General features: G+C 35.3%; 1 protein-coding gene across 4 annotated transcripts in view; it reads left to right on the top strand.

Annotated features, from left to right (window-relative positions):
• Nucleotides 1-1,242: 1,242 nt before the first annotated feature.
• Nucleotides 1,243-22,445, top strand: part of LOC128020281 (cordon-bleu protein-like 1) — a 41,608-nt gene continuing 20,405 nt past the window's right edge. Inside the window, exons 1-2 of one of the 4 annotated variants that reach the window (XM_052607120.1) lie at nucleotides 1,243-1,554; nucleotides 3,047-3,124. In XM_052607120.1, the coding sequence (XP_052463080.1) occupies nucleotides 1,514-1,554; nucleotides 3,047-3,124 (119 nt within the window). In that variant the 5' untranslated portion in view covers nucleotides 1,243-1,513. Of the gene's footprint in view, nucleotides 1,555-3,046; nucleotides 3,125-20,189; nucleotides 20,401-22,445 lie in introns of those variants that run through there. The other 3 variants (XM_052607119.1, XM_052607118.1, XM_052607121.1) reach the window with 3 other exon arrangements.

Here is a 22,445-nt window from a genome sequence, read left to right as displayed (position 1 = left end):
TGTGCCAGATTCTGAAAATCCATTATAAAAATAATAATTTGTATGTTTAAAGCTATATTTATTTATTTGAATTTATTTTATTTTAAGCATGCTTGTTTACCAAAGGAACCCTATGGAATATGATACATTACGTGAAGTATAGGCTATTTATACTGTTTGGCATTTTCTGCCAATCTGTAATTTTGTCAAATTATGCAAAAAATAAAAATAAAAAATAAAAATGTGGACATAATTTAACTTTTTGTATTTGAGATAGATTACACGCTACCTATTAAATTAGTTCTAGAATTACTAAATCAAAACATGTTTAAACTGCCATCACATTATGTTGTCAAAGTTTGAGATGTGGATGAAACATTAACCAATTTCAGAAAAAAAGAAGAAAAGGAAATCCTCCCGTGATGCTCGTCTGTTGCTGAGTTCAATTTAATTGGCCTAGTTAGTGTGTGGTTAGTATGGCGTAACCGGAGATGAAAACACGAGACTCGACTCGCAAACCAAATGATTTGAGACTCATAAACAGTTAAATTAAGACTTGGAGGCCACCCCAAATTAGATACATGTGAATGACACAGGCATTTAGACCTAAAGAGCAGTATTTCCTCAAAATACACGAGTTTGTCGTGTATAGACAACAGTTGGAATAATGCTTTAAATCTGAGAAGAAGAAGAAAATAAGACGACTGGACAAGTGCAACACCAAAAGGCACGCGTCCACTTTTTTGAAAGTTTTCTTGGATTAGCAACACAATAGTCTACTCGCTCGAATATATCGTTGTAGGGAAAATGTGTGTGTTAATATTCTCTAGAACCTTTCCTTAGATTTGCGAGACAGCAAACGACTTTTGGACGATATGACGGGTGAGTAAATAACATGCATTTCTTTTAATCTGGTAAAACCATGCACTACATCTCTTCAATCGCTAGATGTCGCTATTTTGCAAGTAATGCTCCGCTACGTCAAGGCACTGTATCCTGCTGTATATCTAAAATTCGAGATAACGTGCTTAAATAAATAATCATCACTGGTGTCGAGTCATTTTCTTAACACATCCAAACCGTATTTACATTATGCTGCGTTTGAGAAGTTTTTAATATGCATTTTCCCACTCATATAAACTGTAGCTATTGCATGGTGTTACGTGGGATTTTAGCACATTCACTGGAGACTTTTCTAGTCGGGGGCGACATGCAAATTTGCATTCCACCTTCAGACCGTAGTGTGAACAGTCTCTGAACCCAGTGTGAGGATGGGGGGCTGGCAGTGACTGTAACTCATCGTGTCATGACTTGAATATGCGGGGCTGCCGTCTCCTCTCGGTTGAACAGAAACAGAGGAGAGCCTGTTGACAGGGGCAGGACTCTGGAAAATATCGTGGGAGTTGCAGAATTTTAAGGGGGTGACGGGACAGAAGTGATGCAGGGACCTATAAGCAGTGCTTTAAGTCTGGAGATGCGCTGCGGAAGCTGTTGTTGTTGATGATGCTGTCTTGACGTATCGGGAGCGAGACTGATGACATTTGACAGCCGCGCCGAAGTTCAAGGCCGAACAAGGTAAGTTTGAGGCGTCATGCTCATTCAAAACATTATGACTAATTTGTTCGTGAAACAAAAAGGGATTTATGGATAACACATAACATTTTCTTCCTAGTGATCACCTACTGTCAAGTTTATGTGCCGTTTTGCTTGGTTTATAAAAATGCTCTGTCTAGTCGGGATTCGAACTTCAGTCGCCTGAACGCTAAACTTGCCGATAATTTGTTAGAATTTTTTTTTTTTTCAATCATGTTATTGGTAATCAGTCATTTTGATTATAGCAATATATAGCAAAATATTAGCAATTTTTTATTACAGAAATGCAATGTTGTCATAATATTGTAGACCTCCTGAATACTTGATTTTGACATCTTTTATGGTTTGGTTTTCATACCAAACGTAAATCGAATCGGGATTTGAACTCTAGTTGTTTTGAACGCAAATCATGGCTGATTTATTAATCTATTAATCTATTATAGTGCTTCAGAAGACTTGAATGATGACTTTGACAGTTTCACAGCAACCCAAAAAGCATTGTGTGCGATCAAGTTCATTTCTGTTTAAACTATTGACTTTGTGAAACATAAAAGCAATTGGAAAATGGGATTCGAACTTGCGTTACCTTGAACGCAAGTCATAGTGGCTAATTCATTTTATTATTTTATTTTTTAAAGTCAAGTTAGACATGACGTTAGACGTCTGTTAAAAAAAGAAATAGTATAACTAAAAATCTGTCAAGCTAGTAGGGCTTCAATTGATTATTTTGACAACTTCTTGACAGTCAGCCATGCAAAGTTTGCGTCTGATTTAGCTCATGCCTATTTAAACTGGTACATTGTGTGTGTGTGTGTTGAATACAAAAGGAAGTTATCAAAATGCCAAAGTTGTAATTTCCATGTGACACAACTTAAGGGTGATCGCTGTCTATTAAGTTCATTTAGTAAGTTTGTGTGGCTTATAAAATAAACATTATTTTAACTCTGGTCTTATCGTGTTTGTGCAAATACCATATTATTAGACTAACTTGATAAAATAAAGTATTTTACTGCCTTTGATCACAAGTTATTTAATCTAACGCACCAGTTGAGCTAGTACTCCATGCTTCAAAAATAAATAAATAAAAAAGCTTCATATCTGTAGCTGTGACTAAATAAAATGTTGACTGACAGTAAAGATCCTCCCTCCTTGGGAAAACACCTTCACACCCTGCTGAAAGAACTTAAAAGAGCCTAAACTGGTCTTTAAGATGGACCTGATGAAAGGTGGCCAAAGCCCTTATAAAACCAGCTGGGAGACCAGCATGCCAGGTTTTTAATCCAGACTTGTTTGAGACCAAGATGTTTGTTTTTTCAACGAGGCAACCATGCTCATTATTGACACAGTGGTATGTAAGATGGGAAGGCATGCACCACCTTCTGCAGAACTGACTCTTCTAGTTTAACCTCTCCATCTGTCAGCACTCCCTTAAGGCTGTGCCATGAGTCAGTAGTGTTTGCTTTCTGTCCTACAGTGCCAGGGATTTCAGAGCTGTGCAGGTTGCAGGATGGATGGCGACGCACACAGCCGACCGCCTGAACGAAGGTACACCGTAAGCACTGACAGATTTACTCATGAGCTCTGAGTTTAATCTCTTTAGTTGTCATTTGTGTTGTTTAGTTTGTGTTGAACTTGTAAAGACATGAATATGCTTGTGTTGTAAATTAAGGAAGTATTTCCTTTAAAATTTAAATTTGTATATATATATTTTTTGTCATTTTTACAATGGCGTGCAGTCAAGAGGATGGAAATATTTTGTTTAAAATAAATTTGTCATTGTTAATTTTCATATTGTTTTTTAATATATTTTAAAGTTTTGATATTATCCTACATATTTTTCAAATCTGTCGGAATCAAATCTGTTTATCAGATAGGTTGGAATGCTTTAAAAGTGGATATTTTGTGGCAATTTCTAAAATGTACTGACATTTCTGCTGTTGTTTAACCATCAAAACGAATGATGTCACTTCCTGGAGGTTGATGTCATTAAGGAACTGGCTTTTGTTAGTAAAGGGATTTTGCAGAAAGCTGACCGATAGAAAGTAAGGACATGAGAAGAACTTTCCCAGTTATACAACAGGTGTAGATATTTGAGTCTGATAGGAAAATTAATTGAAAGATACGATATGTGTGTTTGTTCTTTCATATTTAAAGATTATGTGGAATGACGAGAAAAGTTAGCTAATGTTTGTCATTTTTTTTTCCTGCAAGTTTTTCCAGTTTTCTTTTAACCTGCAAAGGGGTTGATTGCACATTCCAGCTCTATGTGAAGAAAAATTATATGAGATCTGGAATAAACAATCTTACTGAAAATAAATGAATGACTGATGCATTGGGCAGGAACAGTGTTTGTGTGATCTGTCGCTGCAGACTGGGCTGTTTATGAGTGAAGATTTGGAGGTTGTGTGTCTGAATGTGTCTCAAGTTGTATGTTTGTTTACAAGACGATCTGACTAATTAAAGTCTCTGTTGTCATAGGCATTGCCTCGACCTTTGACATCGGTGCATTTCCTGCCTGCAGAGCAGAGCTGAGAAACGCTCTTGGACACATGTGGAGGTCATGGGAAATGAACTTTAGGGAGGGGAGACTCTTGCACAATTCTTTGCTGGGGAAATGACGATGAAATTGCATTGCATTTGTAACTTTACTGGACAAGAGTCATGTAGCGACGCACATGGTCTTAGGTTTGACTGGATATTACAGAAAAATGACTTTGTGAAGCTTGTAAAAATTGACCTTAGAGGCAGTTGTTCTTATCTGGTGTAATAATCCATGACTGTGGGGCAGGACTCAGAATCAGAAGTGTAGGAAATGTAAAATATACAATCCAGACCCAGAAACCGCTCTATGAAAACCACATGAGGCAGATTAGCTGACTATATTATGAGCGAGGAAATCTGGACATTGAATCCTCCATATGCATTAGCATCAAACAAGCTCTTTATTAACACACTTTGGACTCGTGACATTTTTGCTCCATTGGTTCAGTTTTAGCTAACGGATGATGATGTCAGCTGACAGCATTCCATTGGCTGGAGAGATTTTTTTTTTTCCAGCATGTTCTCATAACACTCACTCACTCTCACACACACACACACACACACACACACACACACACACACACTATATCTCCCATGTTGTCTATGAGCACATCCCTCAGAGGAGAGTCTGATATTTTGAAGGCTCTTTATGAGAGCCTTTTGAGCCTCGTACAAACGCTCTGATTTCCCACCCAGAAATATTTGATTAGTGTTGCCTGTGGGCTTTATGAAGAGAAAGTTTTGTTGTGTTAAACAGCATGACTCTTAACTACACGGATGTTGTTGTGTAATTCGGGAGCAGGATTTTGGTTTCTCTGGCACTGTGGGGCATCAGGCCATATATTGATGTATGTCTGTGGTGCAACTCTGTTTGTAAATCCAAAATTTTCAGCCTTTCGCCAAGTTGCACAACTCAATTTTACTGTTTTTACATTTGGTTTGGTTATTTGGTCCATGCACAAGTTTGAAGGTGTCTTAGAGTGTGTACAAAAGATCTGGGTAAAAATATATGCCCCCCCCCCCCATTTTTCAATATAGATGTGAAAGTGCACAATTCAAACTTAAATTGTTATAATTCATGGACGCTCTGGAATACAGACCTAAGGTTGGACTTGTTGGAGGTTGGAAAAAACGTTGGAGAAAAATGTTGATTCCTGAGAGATTTGATTTAAGGCGATATTCCACAAACATGTACCATCAAAACTCAATTTAATTTTTTTAAATGTATTTTTCTGTCACAAATGACTAAATATCTCTGTGAATATTACGTCTACAAAATAACAACCAAACATGGAATCTTGGGGCTCAGACCTTTCCGACAATATGTATTTTGACAAGATTATAAAAAGTTTTGATTCCTGACTCCACCCACTAATAGGAAGGAGACTGACATAAGATATTAAAGTACCATTTCCATGGTAATGCAATTTCCAATTTCAAAATGGTTTTCACAGGATGAATATTGAGGTTTTAAGTTTTCTAGTGTTATGTAAGTTATGAGTATTACTGAGATATGTGATAGAGAAAAAAGACAATGAAAAAGGAGTGTCAACAGGCCCACCAGTGGCACTTAAGAGCAATCTTACGTTGAAAGATGAAACCATAAAACACATTGTCCGATTCTCAAACACAATATTTTTTTTTAATAAGCAATTAAAAAAAGATGATTTACCAATTTGAATCAGTGTGAAACTTATCTAATTTTGTGTAAAACCGCTATGGTTTTGTTTGTATTTTAAACCGTGCATTGTGTTCTATGAATATTGTTGGTAATGCATTACAATATTGTGTTACTTCATTAAAAAAGTAACTAATTGTTTGTAAAAACAACTGCTTAAAAGTAACTGCTTAGTTTTTATTGAAATTAATGTTTTACATTACTTTAGCGTTACTTTTTTAAACCTGGGCTGGGCTTGTTTGTTTGCTTGTAATATAAAAAGTTCTACTTTTGGTAAATGTAAAAGCCCTTTCACACCAAAAGCCTCATACTGAAAGTAATGCAAATTCTCGTCTGTACAGTTGAACACAAAGGAAGAAAGTTCAACACTCTTTAGCAATAAAAAAAGAAGAACGTTTATCTTAGTAGTTTATATATTTTTTATTAGTATGGTTGAATTGGATCAATAAAGGTCAGCAGCAAATTAGTTAATAAAAAGGCATTAAATATGTAAAAGATATGTGTATTATTTAAAATATTGAATTATTCCAGCTTTGAGTCATATTCAGAATTGTTTTTATAATTTTTTTTTCTGAAAACTAAATCAGAAAAACAAAAATATTTAATAAAAACTGCTAAGTGGATAGATGTAATTAAACACTGCCTAAGCAGTGAGATCATTTCTATATAAAATAAATTATAGCTACCATATACATATGTAAGTAAATCATAGTTGAATAAATTCAAATTTTAATCAGAGTTTAATGAAATCTGAAACAAAATGAATCAATAATCTTGAATCAGGATCAAATCAAACTTGGAAATCTGTTTTGAGACCCAGTCCAACATAAAGCCATGGCATTTAATGTTACATGCACTGCAGAAAATTAATTATTATTTTTTGTCAGTATTTTTGTTTTGTTTTCAAGTACAAATATCTGAACATCCTTACTTTTGACAGATATGAAGTGTTGTTGTTTTTTGAGTATATGCTTAAAACAAGAACAAATATGTCAAAGGGGTATGAAAACTTGTTTTCCCTTTGAATTAGGTTGATTTCTCTCATTAGCAGATTAATCTGATATTATTCAAATCTTAAATTCCCTTAATTCTGATAAATTTCCTAGAAACCAAGTCTTATCCTCAGATGTCATTTTTGAATTTTAATTTGATGCATTTTTAGACATTTTACTGAAAAAAAAAACAAGACAAAAATACTTAGAAGGATCATTACTTTTGTGCAATTTGATTAAAAGGTACAATGAAAGCTATTTCCATATTCTATTCTTTATCAAATTGCAAGTAATAGAGGTCATTTGGAAGTTGTGCATTTACATTTAGAGAACATCTTGACATATTGTGTTCCTTTAATTTAAATCCTTAAAAAGGTCTTGCAGAACCCCTGATATCATTCAAAGTCATACACATCCTTTGCATGTTTGTTTGTTTGTTTATTTAAATGTTGTGGCTAATTTATTGATGCTTCCATGTACCAATACAAATGTTCTACCTCCCCTCCATACAACACTTTTGACAATCAGTTTTACAGGTTTTACGGTTTATACTGGAAGCTCAGAATGGTTAAAGAGACTGACAAATGAGAGGAATTTAAGCTTGATCTCTGCAAATATGAAAGCAAGATGTGGAACTTCGCAGGTGTTGGCAGGATTCTTGTAGCTGCTGCAGTTTGGCACCTTTCACTCTTGACATCTGTTCTCAGAATTCCGAGTTGGAAGGATGGCTACGACGGAGTGAAGAACTGTCGGAATGTTTACTCTCTTATGATGTCATCTTGTGTGATCTTTGTTCGTTTGGTCATTAGCTCAGTGCATCAAGGACCAGGCTTTGACAACAAAGTGTCACCTCAGGGACGTGGTGTGGGACCGCTTAAGTGTTGTTGCAGATGTTTCCCATGCTTTCTCACACTCTGTCTTTCCTTCTTTATATTCATACACTTAAATGCTAGCACTGCTCACACAGCTGTTCTATCCAATCAGGTGATGAAAGTTACAGTGCTAAGAACAGTGATGTTATTATGCTGGCATGACAAAGGCATTCTGGAAACCACTCAACAAACCACCCAGAAACACCTTGGATACCACCAGAACACTAGAAAAAAAATCCCTCAGGTTCTGCTTTCTTGTCAAGGTCTGGCTTATCTTAACAAGCCAGAACACCCTAGCAACTACCAGTGCTGTGTAGTAACTTGCATGGGTAGTAATTACATGTAATCTGGATAATGTAAAACTAAGTAGTTGTAATTAGATTAAATTGCATTTTCAAATACTTGTTAAAAAGTGTTTTCTCAACATTTCTACACTGCATTGACTGTTGATCATATATATATTTTTTTAATCATCACTATTATTTATTTTTTACCTTTAATTTTAATTACATTTTTTTTAGTTATTTAAATTTATTAAATACATTTTAAGGTAAGTCAATAAGTAACACATTTGCATGTTCACAGTTCTCTGATGCTGGTTAATGGTCACATGACATGCAGAAAAACTACTGAAATATTTAATCTTTTTAGTAAGTGTTTTAGGATGGATTGTTATTTAAAAAAATATTTATTTTAATGATTTTAATTATTATCTTTTTATTAAACTCTCGAACCCCTTGCAGAAGTACTGAAATGTTTAATGCACTTCATGTTGTTAATAGTTAATGGAATACATTTTCTTTCTCTTTTTATTTTTATGTCAATATGGTACAATCCTATTTAAATTAATGTGTAATAGAAAAGTAATCATAACAGTCGTCTGATTATATTAATGTAATGGATTACATTACTACAATATTTGAAAGTGAAATGACGTGACATTCAGCCAAGTATGGTGACCCATACTCAGAATTTACTCAGAATTTGTGCTCTGCATTTAACCCATCCGAAGTGCACACACACAGAGCAGTGAACACACACACACACACACACTGTGAACACACACCAGGAGCAGTGGGCAGCCATTTATGCTGCGGCGCCCGGGGAGCAGTTGGGGGTTCGATGCCTTGCTCAAGGGCACCTAAGTTTGTGTTATTGAGAGTGGAGAGAGAACTGTACATGCACTCCCCCCACCCACAATTCCTGCAGGCCCGAGACTCGAACTCACAACCCCTCTCTAACCATTAGGCCACGACTTCCCAATTGCATATTTGTCATGCAATTTGTAATCAGTAAAGGATTACAATTTGTAAGAAGTCTACCCAGCACCGGCAACTACTCAGAACACCCTAGGAACTACTTAGCAATGATTCATAACATTCTACAAATCACCTAGAAAAAACCTGGCAAAACCCATTTAAGGCTGTGTCTATAGTAAGTGCTGGACATTGTGCAGGAACTCTTGCAGTTGTTTCTGTCTAGTGAATGCTTTGCTGCTAATGAAAGAAGTCAGGATGGGTGTTTTCTCAATAGAATTAACAGAATGGTTAATAACCCGGCATGTACAGTTTACCATGTAAGGTTTAGGGTGGTTTTGAGAGACAACTCCCAACTAAAAGATGCTTACAGAACAATGGTTAGTCTGGAAAGTGCAGACGGCTACAGCTTGAGGCAATTTGAAGCTAATAATGGCTCATTATGTTTCTAATCACACTAGAAAACAATATTACGTACAAGCCCAGGTATGGTTCTCATTCTCAATTTAGATGCCTGATAATGAAAAACCATAGATTCTGTTTGAATATGTGGAAGCATAAATTTGAGAATAGTAAATGCTATTGATGTTGATGTTAACAATCATATGTTGACATTTTAATTTCTGTGTGTCTCCTTAAAATACGGTGGACATGAGCTGTAGCTATAACATGCTTGATAATGGCCAAACTATAGAGTCATTAAATTCTTGCTTCCTTTGCTCACTTGAGTAATAGGGTGTCCTTTCAATGAGACTCTCGTGTGGTGACAGGCCCTGCAGAATAAACACAATGGCTCTGTTCTAAAATCTAGCGGGTCTACTTCGACAGTGCCCTAACTGAAATGCAACCTCAAGACTGATGGTTTGGAACACTCTTCTACGTACAGTAGGCAGCCTAAATGTGTTGTATAAAAAAATATAACGCACGCATGCGCACACACAAATATATATATATATATATAGAGAGAGAGAGAGAAAGAGAGAGAGAGAGCGAGCGAGAGAGTGAAAATAATTTTTATTCAGCAAAAATGCATTAAATTGATCAAACGTTACTGTAAGTGCATAGCATTTAATGTTTTCTATTTTGAATAAATTTGTAAATTTTTCAACTTTCTATTCATATTTAAATCATGGTTTCAATTTGAATGAACAAAAAAAAAGTTTATATATATATATGTATATGTGTGTGTGTGATGCAGCGCAACTGTTTTTAACATTGATAATAATAAGAAATGTTTCTTGAGCAGCAAATCAGCATATTAGATTGATTTCTGAAGGATCATGTGAATAATAATGCTAAAAATTCAGCTTTAAATCACGCAAATAGATTACATTCGATAATATATTCATTTAAAAATAAAAATATATTCAAATATTTGTATAATATTTGAATATATATTCAAATAAAAACTTTTTTTTTATTGTAATATTTCATAATATCAGTTTTTTTTTCTGTACTTTTTTGATCAAATAAATGTAGCTTTGGTGAGCATGAAAGACTTCTTTCAAATAACATGCCCCAAATTTTTGAATGGGAATACGTTTTGTACATGCATTTTTTTTTTTTTTTGATTAAGGTTTTTATTATGTTAAAGTAATCATATTTTCATTCTAGCAGTATCTTCTCTGAGAAGGATGCGTGCATTGCTGCTTTAGACTTTGGCCAAAATGAGGAAGGCCTATGTTGGGTGCATTGTCTTAAAATGCTGCCTATGTAGACAGCTCACTATGATTTGGAACAGAGCCAGTCTCTGTAGATGCCATTATTATTCTATACGTACCATATGTCTTGACTCCTCCACATTCCACACTCTCTCTCTCTCTCTCTGTAACAGCTGTATTTAACACTCCGGCCTCCTCAACACTTCCACGATGACTCAGTGGGCTGTTTCTCTGTCTGCGGAACATAAGAACTCCAGATTTCACACCGCCTTTCCTGTCTTAGGAATACAAGGGCTTTATTTCTCTGTTGTGTTTCTCAGAGCACTAAAAGAGCATGTGGCAGCACTCCAGAGAACACAGGAGAATGGAGGCTCTTTGTTGTGCTGTCAGGCCTGCAGGCAGTGACCGTAAACTGCTTGGAGAATGTAGCAAAAAGGAACATGCCCCAAATTGATTAGTTTGGTGTGTGTCCTGTGTTACCCAGGGGTAGAAGTGTTTTGTTAAACTACTTCCGTCCTGTTGAACGTTGCATTCCAGAAAAAGATGCACGTTGAGTTCCTCAAGTGTGACACATTTGCTGATTGAGTTTGCTAGTATGCACATGTGCTTGCTTGCATTTACAAAGGCAGCTCTGGACTCTCGAGGACAGACATTGGCATTAAGTAGAAATTGGACACTTGGGATTTCCATGATATTTGGTATCTTGAATGCCTGCATTCTCTGACAGTGTTTCCTGCGCTCATTTTTAGCTGAATCATTGTGTTGTTTTAGCCGGTGTAGTTTCGATTCATTAACGTATTAGTCTTATGAACCGACTCTTTTTTTTTATGACCTGGCCAAAACAGCTCACAACAGAACTCTGTCTATGCTTTGAGATTGTCTCATCACATCATAAAAACATGCTGAACCTGCTGTGGGAACTGAAAGGGCTCACAGTCTTCTTGAAGAAATGCTCCATTGCAGACTTTTCCACTGTAAAGTTGGTTTCTTTACTCGGAGCGTAAATCCATCTAACTGCATCAGCCAGAGCTTATAAATGCTTTTCAGCAACTTGATTCTGCTAATTGTATATTATTATTATTTATTTAATTATTTATATTATTAGTTAATATTATTGCCATTATAAATCACCTTTAATGAACCATAATTAATAAGCAATCAATATAAATTAAGCAGTTATTTTAATTAGTATTTTATTAATTATTCTGAGGTGGAATGGGGCTGAATAATAATAATAATAATAATAATAATAATAATAATAATAATAATAATAATAATTAATTAACTTAATATTCTAAGTATTTAATATTGTTTTTGTTATACTTTATTTCATACTATTAATGTACTGCATTTTATATTTACCCATTGCAAACATTGTTCCATAATTTATGTAATGCTACATAATAATACAAATTTTGTATTATTACAATATTTTAATGATGTAACTTTTTACTTAATTTAAGATCAAGTTTTTGTCTTTATTTTAGTTTATGAATGTATTTTATATCTACTGATGTCAAATATTGTGTAATACTAATATTCAAGTTAATATAATACAAATTAACATACTATTGATGGTTATTTGCTTAGTTGCATTTATTTTTTGCATTACAATTAATTATTTGAATAAATGTTTTTACTTTAATGTTGTATAATATTTTAATTCTATATTTTAATTCTATATATATCTTTTTTATTAATATACTGTTTTATATGTACAGTACCTATTTCTATGTTACATAATTTGTGCACTACTATATATTAATACAAATGTACATGCTATTAATGATTGTTTTAGTTGAATTATTATTTGCATTACTATGAATGAAAGTAAAAAAAATTGTATTTATTTATTAAAATAAAGTTATACATTTGTATTTCATTTTATTAGATTTTTTTGTACCATATTTGATATGTACCCATGCCAAATATTGTCACATAATTTGTGTAATTCATAAGGCACCAAGCGATAAAGCAGACAAACCCTGCAAACCCAAGCAGTGCTGATGATCAGTGTTGTGTAGTCTAGAATTTAGCCACCTTGTGACTTTTGGACGATACTGTGCGTGTGATTGGTTGAGAGGGAAAACATTGGCTGTTGTATCTCCGACAAGTGTGTCCCTTTATCTCAGGAAAAAAGATTCATTGTAATGCTTTTAATTATTTCTCCAGGGGGAATACTTCCCTCTTTTACTGTATGTAAATGTTGGCTCTTTTCTAATAAGGGCTTTCACAACCTTTTTATTCCCAGTATATTCCTGCACATCTCAATAGACAACAAGGTTAGTTGATTTGAATTTCATTGTCTTCTATCTAAACAAGGCCTTTAATTCCAGTCTACTTATCTCATAAATGGTACAACATATTCCTGCGAGAATGTGATCGGGACCATTTCCCCTCTGCATTGCTTATCTAAAAGCTTGGCGGATGTTTTGACCGGAGATGTTCGGTTGGCCATGACTGTTCTGTATCTCGGTTCTGTGGTGGGAATGTGGAGGTCAGGACATGTGTGACATGGTAGAGTGAGAGTTCATCAGGCAGTGCATTGACCCTCTGCGTGACCTGTAGAGGATGGGGTCATTCGTAGGTCACAGGGGGATCACCCATTGCTTCCTGAATCCCAACTTGAACATTATATCTCCATTGTAGCATGTATCCCCCTTGCGCTCGACATGGGAGAGCTGCTTCAATGTGTCTAAACTTCTGTTAAACGCCATTACATTTCCTTTCTGCTCAAGTCTCATTGGCTTCCAGGTGAGATGAAGTGTTTAATGTTTCCATTTGTTTTTCAGATTCTGTTGAGCAGATTGTATGAGGTGGTGTTTATCACACATACATTATATAAATTGTATGTTTGCAGTTATGTAAAGTCATTTAGGTTTCACGTCAGAATTGGACATCAAGTGGGCACCCAATACTGTACTTTGATAGCAACCACCAAAGATAATGTCAAATATATTAAGCTTCCATTTAACATTGATGAGCTCTATTTATGATTTTTTTTTGTCAAGTCTATGTAATATATTATATAAAATAAATAGTATAAAATATTGTATTTATTCATTGCATATGATGCATGATTATTTGCTTAGTTGCTGTTATGAATACTGCTCTGAGACGTGGCTAAAGATCCAATAGCAGTCTTTATTAAAGACTAGTCAAAGGCAGGCAAAGGTCCAAAACGAAGATATCAAAATAATCCAATCCATGGAAAAATTCAAACAACTAGACAGAGGAACTAAACAGTGTCCAGAACAAGAATACAAGTGCTCAGACATGCAGTAGTAACACACCAGGAAGACTACACACAGATGCATAGGAAGACATCACTTATATAAGCCAGAGCAAACAGGGTCATGTGTGATGAATGAAGCCATAATGAGTCCAGGCCGAGGATCATGGGGAATGTAGTCCTTAATAGATGGCTGAGGACAAGAGGGGAGTGCCTTCTGGAGGAGCTTGTGGGCACTCCAGACGGTGATCATGACCATTGCATTATTATTATTTGCAATAAGATTTAAGATTTTTATATTTTTTATTTTTCATTTCAAAATTATTTACATTTTGTATTTACTTTCTATGCATGATCATTTGACTATTTTCATTATTACTTTCAATAAGATTATTTATTTTAGTTATTTAATTTTTATATTTTCATAGTTTTTATTTATTTATTATTATTTACTTATTTGCCTACTATGCATGATTATTTACTTAGTTACATTGCAATTATTTATTTTAGTTCACCAGAGACAAAAATCATTATAGTATATACTTTTTTTATTATTACACTTTTTGCAATAAAATAATAACCAACTAATGATTTAGCTAATGACACACACATATATATATATGTGTGTTTATTTATGTATGTGTGTGTGTGTGTGTGTGTGTGTATATATATATGTGTATGTATTATGTATTATGTATGTATGTATGTATATGTATATATATGTAAATATATGTATGTATGTATAATATATGTATGTGTGTGTATGTATGTATGTATGTATGTATGTATGTACGTATGTATATATGTGTGTATATATGATACTAAACTTAAGTAATGTGAGTAAATAACAGTATGGTATTATTTTGCATAACTGCAATAGAAACGATACTCATTTCTTCCAAACTAACCAAATTGTATTGAAATGGACATTTCTATCAGGTTCAACCAGTTCATCGCCCATCCCTTCCAGTGTTGATGACTTAATTCTAACATGAGCTATTTAGTTTAAAGGGTGTAGACGTGGTGTCAGTCTGTATACAAGGGAAAACGGTCTGTTTTGCTTGAAATAATAGTGCATCCAGAGGAAAAGATTCACATACAAGAGTCGCTGTGTTATTTTCTTCCCTCTCCTTCGCCCAATCTCATCTGTCTTCCTCTATCTTCCCATCCCACAATGCTTTGAGAGTAATTGCCTTTCCAGACCTTCTCTAAGCAGCTTGTGTTTACTGTGAGTGACCTCTCTTATACCATATTACCAGCTGTGGCCCTGGATCTGTGTTTCGTCTGTCCGCAGGGAATATGCCCGTCAAACAACCCTCTGCAATCAAACTTCCTTTGCATCACATCCAGCCACTTTTTTACTGGATGTCCCAGGGAATGCATGAATTGATAAAATGAAATCTTTGAATGCAATCATAGTTTCTGCAGGTCAAAAAATAGTGTCTTAATTCAGTCTTCCACAAATTAAGGCCTTGAAAAGCTATTAAATCAGAACCAAAGTTATGCAAATCATCAATAAATATCATCTTCAGTTTTTTTTTCTTTTGTTACAAAAACAAATATATTTATCTTAAATGAGGATATAATTATTTGAGATGCTAACTGAAGTAATGAAGTCTTGTTATCTGTGAAAATGAGACTATTAAGTGAGTTTATGCTTAAAACAAGAACACATATTGTAAATGGGGTATGAAAACACCTGTTGCTTGAAATCACGCCGAAAATCACGACAACAATAATGATGAAGTTACTTACATCACTTTTTTTTTGTAGTGACCCCCCCCCCCCCCATATTTTTGTGGTTGGGGGCAGAGTCCTTTTTTTTCTTTTTTGTAAAATGAATTTAAAATCAATGGAGATCTGTTGGAAGTTGTATTTACAGACTTTGAGACATTGTTAATAGAAGACATTTGCATGTAAACCATATTGGCAAACTGTAATCCATTCAATTTAATTCAGCTTGGCCTTAAAAGGGTATTAATCTTAAAATGTACCTTCACAAAACCTGCAGAAACCATGTGCAATGCTAGTAATTTTGAAGAAAATAAATAAAATAATCAGCAAATGCATAAATGCCTATTTAAAGCACTCATTGAATCTTTAGGAGAAGCCATTGAGATATTAAAGAGACCTCACTGGGGGCTTGTCTTTCCAGCAGCCTACATTTTGCAAGTGTAACCTACATAATGCTTTCATTCATGGTCAATCACACCTTTTCAGCAGATCTGCAGGAAGAAGGTGTCAGCGGTGAGCATTTTTAGCATTCTCACTGTTTTTATAAGGGCAAAGGAAAAACTGGCAAGATCAACAACTCGCTCCGACAAGGTCTGTGGGTGCTGGAAAGCCATTAAAAAGAGAGAAAGAAAATCTCTCTTGTGGTTGGGCCCACTGGTCCCCCTTGTTGTGAGTGTGAGGAAACTGCAGAATCATGGTAAGCTGTCCTCTAACGCACCGCTTCAATGGAGCATGCTGAATAAGTTTCCACTGGACAAACAATGATTGTGACTTCAGAACGCTCTGTAAACTATGACAGGATGGAGTTGTTTTCGGCAGATTCAGGATTATGGATCAGGTTTGAGCATGCATATGCTGTGTGACTGAGGTTGTAAACTCTTAAAGCATATGATTGGAATTTTTGGGGCCTCACCCTTTGTCCACTTTCCATAACTGAATATTTCAGGCAGTAGGGCACTTTTAACCTTTCTGCTATTAAGTTCCTTCCTGCTGATGAAAAGTAAACTTTGATGAAGAACAAACCAGTATTTCAGTCTCTTCTTTGTCTTTGAACAATGAGACGTGGCCTGAATCATTGCAGGAAACGTATATTGTGAAAAAGCAGGGTTATTTTAGTAATCTAAAACTAAAACCATTTTTTTAACATTTTATTATATTTACATTTATTCATTTAGCAGATGCTTTTATCCAAAGAGACTTACAAATGAGAAAATAAAATAAACGTTACCTGAAATAATATAAAATACAAAAAGCTTATTTATTTCAAATTTATATCTAAAACTGAAATAAATATAAACTTTATTTACATAAATAAAAACTTAATAAAAAATACAAACACAACAGAATTACTAAAATAGGAACTAAAAATAAAAAATATAAAAATAAATATAAATATATTATAGTTCTTTAAATAACACTTATGATAAGTGTTATATAAATAAATTTGTCTCGATTTAAATGCAGTCGATGAAAATAAAGTCATCATTTACTCTTATTGACTTTCTTTTTAGTTTTTTAATTATTATTGTATTTTTCTATTTTATTTTTTGGTGAGCTGTCCCTTTCTGTAATTATTTGTTCATTCTCTGCACTGAACTCTTACATGTCATTCTTCATTACACATTGCTGAACTGACATAAAAAGAGAAGAAATGAAATCTGGTAGCAATTTAGAGCTTTTTTTTTTTTTTTAAATGTATTGATGGACATTTAAATTTAAATTGCCTATTTCCTCTATTTTTACATTTAGATCTTCTTGCCATCATATAAATGTCATCTAAACAGTTATTTAAAATCATTAAGAATTTATTACATACATTTATTTCAGAATGATGTGATGCTTAAATTTACCTTCAGCATTGAAAACTTTCAAATTTAAGTTTTAATTTTTTTTGTACATTTATGCAAAGTAGTAACGTAGTCATCAGTTTTCAGCCAAAAAATAAAGAAAAAAATATATTATATATTATATATGTAATTATAAATAATAAAGTTAATTAATTAGTTTAAAAAAATCAAGTAAAAAAAAAAAAAGAAATGGTAATGTTAATTATTAGTAATATCCCTAAAATATGACATTTTACAACTTTATGCAGAAATTTTCAATCAATAACGACCTACAGTAGTTTCTGTTCATTGCACAAAGTTCATTATTTTGAAGAGGATGCAAAATGTCAACTTTGGCTCAATCAATAGTGTAAGATTTGATAATGACAGACAGAGTGTGTTCAGGGAACGTTTAATTATTGTTAATCATTCTGTATAGTCACTCTAGTGGTACAGAAATGACAGACTTTACCTTTAAAACCTGATGTTACGACTCCCCTTTAGCCTTCGTTAAGTTGCAACAGCTTTTCTCCATCACTTAACCCCAACTGTGCTTGTGAAAAGTCATTTAGAGCCGAAAACTGACAGCTGGGCCAACACAGAATTGTTTGGAATATGGTGGCAGTTTATCTCATTAAGTAAAATCTGCAGATTTAGTGAAACAATCTGCTTCTTCCGATGCAACAGTCTGGATTGGCGTCACTGCAAGCTTCTGTTTGCGAACAAGTCTCATGATAAAGAGATTATTCCGGTAGACAGACCACATGAATCACAGCTGTGTGTTGGGAGAAGATAATTTGCTTTTCATTATTACGCCATTTGTGAATCTGTCAGGAGTGACTCTCTTTCATGAACTCCCTGCACCTGATTAAATGCAGATTCCTTTGCAGAGTTTTGCATCCGAAATTCCCACTCTTGCTTCACTCACATTTTAGAAATAAAGGTTCACAAACACATTGCAAAAATCTTGGAAAAGCATGCATGTGATGTCATGACATAAATTGAAATCTAATAAAATACTTTTTTTTTTTTTTTTTTAAATAAATTTTTATTGCATCAGAATTCCTGGAAAAGGTCACGTGTTTTCTCTGCAGTATGAACAAACCAATACTAGGGGTGTAACGGTTCACAAAATTCACGGTTCGGTTCGATACGATACACTGATGTCACGGTTCGGTTCGGTTAGGTTCGATACGTTTTAGATACAGCAAAATGTAAAAACATCTCAACTTTTCAGAATGCCGCAAGCGCACCGCGGGTCATGTGACAAGAACCAACCAATCAGCTTCATCCTTACCCGTAACAACGTTGAGAGCTCAGCCAAGATGAAGGATCAGCTGATCATAGTTGTATATGGATTGCAATTTTGAAATAAATTTAGTAGCAGAGCTAATGCAAGCGATTTTTAGAGCTGCAAATCCATTTATCCTTCGCTGAAATTTCCGCGTCTCATGGAGAGAGCACGTCATTGTTGCTTAGCAAAGACAGACGCCTCATGAGCGCTTCTGCCCGAGCGCTTTGGAAAGGAGGAGAAAGACGCGCTTAGCGTTTTCCATGCGTTTTTAGGCACGATATGTGAACGCCCCCTAAGGCGCTCGCTCACTCAGCACGCGCTGAAGGCTCGTTGCAAAATGTCGAATGCATTTAACAGACCAGAAATATAAGTGTACCCTGTCATGTTGCAGATGCGACATACCGTTGTTTTTTTATCCACCACTCTCTTGCCATCACCATTATAGCTTAAAGGGAATCCAAAGTGCACCCAAACACCAGACCTGTTGGTTATTGGAGGATCTTCTCATTTCTAGTCTGTTAAACGCATTGGCTATTTTGCAACGAGCTCAGCGCGTACTGAGTGAGCGAGCGCCTGCTGAGTAGCCTAACATAAACATATAAGATGGTGTTTTTTTCTTCTTCGGGAGTGTCAGGGGCGTTGCCTGTTACGTTGTTTGGGTTATTGGGCTACCTTGTTGAACGCATATCATTATATTTCTCTCTCTCTTTTTTTTTTTTTTTTCAAATATAATTAAATACTCCAACGAACCGTTCGGTATACATAATGCGTACCGCGTACCGAACCGAAAGCGTCGTACCGAACGGTTCAATACGAATACGCGTATCGTTACACCCCTAACCAATACCCAATCAATCATTTTCATTCAGCCACCGGTTGAATTGGCTGTTATTGACTCAGAGCGTGTTGAAGCTGATGTGGTGTCTCGAGGGATCACAGAATTAGGTCCATCTTTCAAGGAAAAGCCCAGATAATAACAAGATCACAGGCGATGGAAAAGAGCAGTGTTGCTTTTCTTCTAGCAGGTTAAATTGCACCTCTGGGCCCTGACATGCCTGAGCAAGAATGTGAGCCAATACTTCTGTGTTATGCTGAAGCTCTTGTTGTAGTTGCACAAGTGATCTCGGAGTCTGTTTTAAACAGATGAAAGGTGCATTTAGGACCTTGCAATTACTTTGGACCCTTAAATGAATAAAGCCAACAAGATATGAAGTCATGCAATGGGCTTCGATATTTAAGAAATAATACAATTGAAATGACAAATAATACATTTAAATTCTGTCTGTCTGTCTGTAGTTCTGTCTTGTTTTATCATATATATTCTTCTGTAATAGTGTATATATCTATATATCTGCTGCTTGCATGCTTGCGTCATGTTTTGATAACAGCAAAACAAACCTAGCTGAAAGCGATAAGACTTGATTGCATTAGCGTAACACTATCCGTGCAATTTCATCAGTCACTGAATGTCCAATGCCACACTGTTTCACCCACCAGCCCTTGAGTTCACACAAAGCTGTGGCCATGATCAGCTGCTCGGTTTCACATTAACACACGCTTACATCGCAGGGGTTTCTCTGACAGGCCCATGGAGAGTCTGTGATGTCATCAGATGGGTGTGGCCTTAAGGTAATCCTGCCACTTCTCTCTAGTTGTGTCTCACTCCTTCTTTGAGCGGCTGTGTGGATCAATGGGACATGTGAGGTGTCTAAAAAGAGGAATATTGCACCGTAGCACAGGAGGTAAGAAACAATCTATGTCTTTGTATTGTACCTATAGGGCAGGTAACTCCAATGCAGAGCCTCTTGTTGGTGCATGTTTATGTCACTTGACACACAATGTTTTAGTTTAAGTTGTGAAACCAGTCAAACAGCTGTATGTTTTGCATTTGTTTGATTTAACCTGGAAAATAAGTAACTGTACTCGTATATCAATGAGTGGCGTTAGGTGTATTTATCTGTGCAACTTGAAGTTTATGAAGCACTGAAGCTAAACACCATTGTTCCTAAAATATCTCGGGTGGTGTCCGTTACGGAGCAGGAAGGTGCCTTTTGGATATTGTTCAGCCCTTCAAACCCACCTTTCCCCGAAGGACCAGTACTGGAGGGAGCCTGTCAACTACACAATGCATTGAATTAGATGAAAATACGATGTGAAATCCCCATTCGATTGTCCCAGATTCTCCCAAAACATTCTCCCAACAACAGTTAGTGTGATTCTTCGGATATTGAAATTCCCCTCAGCGCTGCAACTGTCACTCCTCACACGACAGCTGCAATAATGCAAGCCGGAATGCATGGAATTTGTCATTCCCCCCCAAAAAAATACTTCTAGATATTTTTGTTGTTTCCCAGTGTATTATGTGCAGTGCAGACCCCAGATTGCTGCACACTCTTGCTGAGTGCTTTAAAAATACAAGTGGTCTTTGCTGAGTAAGTGATGTAAACATTAATTAGGCTACTGTAGCCTCCCACAGGAACACACAGCCTTTAATAAAGCTGATGGAAATGTGCGGCAGACACGTTACGCCTGGTTAGCCCATAATATTCACAAAAGGCTCATTGACTCTGTGTTTCAATTCTGAACGATAGGAAGTTGTTAATTAACCTGTGAAGGCACAATTGTTTCTGTGCTCTCTCACTCACTCACTCAAAGTGATTAAAGGCCTACTGCAAATTATGTAATTAATGCTTATTTCAGGTTTAAATGGGTGTTCATGAAGTTACTGTTTAAGTGAATTAGGGTTGGGGTTTTTATTTATTCGGCTAGTAAAACTGTAATACTGTGGAATATTATTGCAATTTTAAATAACTGTTTTGTCATTTAATATATCTAGAAAATGTAAAAAAAATATAAATAAATAATAATAATAAAAGCTGTGGTAAAGCTATTATTTATCACCAATTTATGCAATTTGTTCATTTATTTTTCTTCTAATAGTGTGTTATCCTTATATTATTTAGGTTTATATTTTTCAGAATTTTAATGGGATTTAGTGGTATTTATGTTAATGCTCTGAAATGAATGTTACTCCTGAAAACCAGTGAAGCTGTTGTGAAGTTAAATCAATCAATCAATCAATCAAAACTTGTGATTATGAGAGCATATGATAGAGATGTTTTAAGAGAGTGCACTGAAATCCCAATAATATACAGTGTTCAATATACACACTTTTACCAGCAGTATCATCCCCAAATAAGGTAGATGCAATTTCTGTGATTACTGTGACACAAACAGAAACCCCACTTCTGAGTTTTTATGTGAGCAACACTAGAAAACTACTGAGCATTATATAATGCATCATATAGACACAGTATGTGCAGTGGTGTTGGCAAAACTGGGTCCTTTTATATAATTGATGCTTTTGGTATTATATTAGTCAGCACAGTTGTGCTTGAAATGATGGGATGGGTGGTCCATGCTGGTATTTCAAATATTCCAGAAATGATCCTAATGAGCCTCGTGGCCTGAGTTTACTGATGTCTTTGATCTGGTCTAAATGTTGTTGTGCATGTTGAGTCACAGATGATGGCTTTGATGTTTTGCCTGTTGTTTTGAGGACGCAGAAAATAGCTGCACGCTGTTCAGGCTTTTTTCTTATTCCCACAACAGGTGTTTTGAAGTTGAGGTGAGATCTGCAGTGTTCTCATGTGACCGAATGACTCGGAGATATACACTGAGTTAGACATTGTGGGGTTGGCTAATTAATGAATTAAATCATGTCTGCAAACATTCACTGGGACATCAGTCATGTAAATTCACTCTGTTGGCTATTCAATTTTCTTTG

This window comes from Carassius gibelio, chromosome A9 (genome assembly GCF_023724105.1).
Source record: "Carassius gibelio isolate Cgi1373 ecotype wild population from Czech Republic chromosome A9, carGib1.2-hapl.c, whole genome shotgun sequence".
In the NCBI taxonomy this organism is placed as follows: domain Eukaryota; kingdom Metazoa; phylum Chordata; class Actinopteri; order Cypriniformes; family Cyprinidae; genus Carassius; species Carassius gibelio.
This window is presented reverse-complemented; position numbering and strand designations above follow the sequence as displayed.